The 3,208-nt window shown below is 40.3% G+C and overlaps 1 protein-coding gene across 1 annotated transcript; it reads left to right on the forward strand.

Annotated features, from left to right (window-relative positions):
• The first annotated feature begins 1,084 nt into the window (after positions 1-1,084).
• LOC137643572 (uncharacterized) lies at positions 1,085-2,961 on the forward strand. Its single transcript, XM_068376303.1, has one exon. It carries the CDS (start codon positions 1,403-1,405, stop codon positions 2,945-2,947), a length of 1,545 nt encoding a protein of 514 aa, XP_068232404.1. The 5' UTR covers positions 1,085-1,402; the 3' UTR covers positions 2,948-2,961.
• The last annotated feature ends 247 nt before the right edge of the window (positions 2,962-3,208 follow it).

The following is a 3,208-nucleotide window of genomic DNA, read 5'->3' on the forward strand; positions in this document are numbered from 1 at the left end:
ATATATATATATATATATATATATATATATATATATGTGTGTGTGCGTGTGTGTGTGTGTGTGTGTGTTTGTGTGTGTTTGTGTGTGTGTAAGTACTTCAAAGTATTCTTATTTATGAAAACGGTCGGTAAAATGTCTATCTAGAGACAAATATATGAATAACTAGGTGGCTGAAAAAGAATTAGTAGTGTGTCAATGGAAATGAGCATCATGAACATATTTTGATTGTAGCAATAAAAATGAAATAGACTAGATCTGAGGACGAGGGGAATAGTGCCAAGAATTAAAATTTTCTCAAAATTTGAGTAAAGGAATAGGTAGAACAACAGGTATTTCTCCAAATTAATCTCTCTGAAATTCAGGTAAAATGGACCCATTTTTTTTTTAAACACGCGGGTGTATTAGTAAAAAAACAATAAACAAAAAAATAGGAAGTATAATTAATAGATGGTATGGAAAAACTAGATGTTTCTCTTCCGTATTCACTGACAAGAATGATTTTTGAAAATATAAGTGCAATTATGGAAAAAAGAAAATCTTGGTTTAAGTGAAATGTCTTCATATGGTAATTGATACCGAAAATATAAGTAAAAGGGATGTTAAAATATCCTCAGAAATGACTTATGAACGTTTATAGCGTACAAAAAATTAACCATTAATTCCTCATTAATCATGTTAAATTCTCAAAGGAGAACGCTCAACATTCGTTCAGTGTTTTGATTATGCATAGACAACTGCACACTTCATACATTTTAACGAATATTATTGTAGTAATCAATCGAAATCCTTTCCAAGTTTTATGAAATAAAATGACAACAATAATTCTACAGTCTATATATCATTACCGCTGACATGAATGTTTTCTTTTAGGTTTTAGTGTAATGTATTTTCGATTCAAAAGATTTTTTAGGGATGTCTTATTTCAACATTTCTGTCGATGTACTCATAATATTAAATGGAAAACATCAATTATTTTGGTAATTCTCTCTCTCTCTCTCTCTCTCTCTCTCTCTCTCTCTCTCTCTCTCTCTCTCTCTCTCTCTCTCTCTCTCTCGTGGAGAGCGCCATCTTGGACTTTGTCTGTCAACAAGCGCATTTTTGTGCTCTGAAAACTTTCTCGATTATTTAGGAGATACGGAGATCTACATCACCTAGAATTGACTGAAAGCTGTGGTAGTGCTTAGTGATCAGTGCTGTGACATTAGTGTGTTTACGAGTTTTTGAACTTAGACTTTATTTAGGATTAAAAATCTCGTTCACTTGGCCACACCACTACGTTCAAGTTTTTCCTAATCCGCGCATGCGCAGTGCAGTGTGTGTGACGTGGTTAGCCCCGTCATGGCAACGTTACTGTGCCAGACGAACGAAATCAGATACTGGGATTGTTAAAAACCAGTAGATAATGACTATGGAATTCTCGGGACCTGGTACTCTCGCTGATGTTGAGGAGGACCTTGCTCTAAGTGATGATAATGTTGAAGAGCATCTGCTTACCCAGGAACATTGGCCACGACTTGTCTCTACTAAATCTCATAAGTTGATCCCTGCTGGTGCAGCTCCTAGTCTCATGGACCATACCACTACCTCCAACAAACGATGTATGGAGCATGATTCAGATAGCAGTAATGAGCCATTATCCCCTGCTGCTAAAACTACAAAGTGTGATGCTTCTTCCTCTCAAAATAAAGTTCTAAATAGTTCCCTGCCTAGACCTACTATTCAGATTATACCTACCATGGCTACAAAAACTGTTCTCCCTGCCTTTGCTCCACGTTCTGAATACATAAAGCTCCTATTCAGAGAAAATCCGGGGGTTAATGTGAAGCTTCGCTGGCTATCAGAGGTTACCAAGATGTTCAGCCTCGATCGGGAATTGGCTGAAGTTAAAATGTCTGCGGTCACTTCTCGATTTGTATACATTTCGAGGCATCGCCTGGATATTATAAATAGGGTCAAGGGTGGTGAGGTTCTGTCACTTGTGTTAGATGTTCAGGATGCTGTAGACAGACCCCGTAAGTTCCCTACATATCTCATCACTCGATATCCTGTGGATGTAGACCCTTCATTAGCTAAGGAACTGACAGGGGTGCACACTGTACGTCGTTTCCTACAGGATGGGAAGTCCATCAATCGTATTGTCATTACTTGGAGCCACCCAGATCCACCCCCGCCTTTTGTTAACTTCTCCTTCCTCCCTTGTCTACCATCATGTGAATTACGCAGAATGCCAGACGAAAAGCCATGGTGTTTCAAATGCTGGGGTATCGGTCACATCTCACGATACTGTGCTGCCCCTGAAAAGTGTGCATTTTGTGCTGCTGAGCATGACAGTCGGACCTGCCCTCATCGGCCCCCTGTACCACCCAAAGTGGTTGACAGTTCTTCAGCATCAACATCAACCCCATTACTTCTACCTACACCGGACTCCTCGCATTGGAAATGCCCGAGATGTAATGAGCCTGGAGTCAATGTGTGGCATGGCTGTACCAGGCGTTCAGGCTCTGCATCGAACCAGCTTATTGCACAACAGCTTCCAGTGCCATCAATCAAACCCACTGTTACTGCCTCCTCACAAGTGACTACACTTCGTAATGCTGTAGATGTCCTCAAGTCTCGATGTGACTCCCTTACATCACGTTTTGAAGCCATTGAATCTCGTTTAGAGAGCATGGATACTCGCATTGACAGTCTCGTAACCTCCTTTGACAATCTAACTTCTAAATTTGCTACTAATGATAACACACTACAATCTCTTGTTGAAGCTCAGCAGGTTGTTATCACATCAGTTACTACACTAACTGAGAAACTTGACTCACTTGCTACACATCTTGAGAGTGTTACTAATCCCCATACAGGACCTTTGCCACGGGATACACCACCAATGCATACCCGTGTCACCACTGCCTCTTCATCTAGTCGCCGTTCTTCCAAGGGACATGTTCGATAACCAAGTGAAGCTTAATATCATCTCGTGGAATGCCTGTGGTATTACAAACTGGGCAAAACTTTCTGCACTTAAGGGAATTGTACATAGTCACCACCCAGATGTTATTCTAATTCAGGAAGCTTTTGTTGGTAATGCTCAGCCAAGGGAAAAAGCTCCCTCGCTCACTGGCTATGTGTCCTACGTCCATTTAGTAAGACATGGTCTCATCACCTATATACGCACTTCAATTCAGCATAGACTTCTCCCAAACTCTGAGGATGA

This window comes from Palaemon carinicauda, chromosome 7, assembly GCF_036898095.1.
Source record: "Palaemon carinicauda isolate YSFRI2023 chromosome 7, ASM3689809v2, whole genome shotgun sequence".
NCBI lineage: Eukaryota > Metazoa > Arthropoda > Malacostraca > Decapoda > Palaemonidae > Palaemon > Palaemon carinicauda.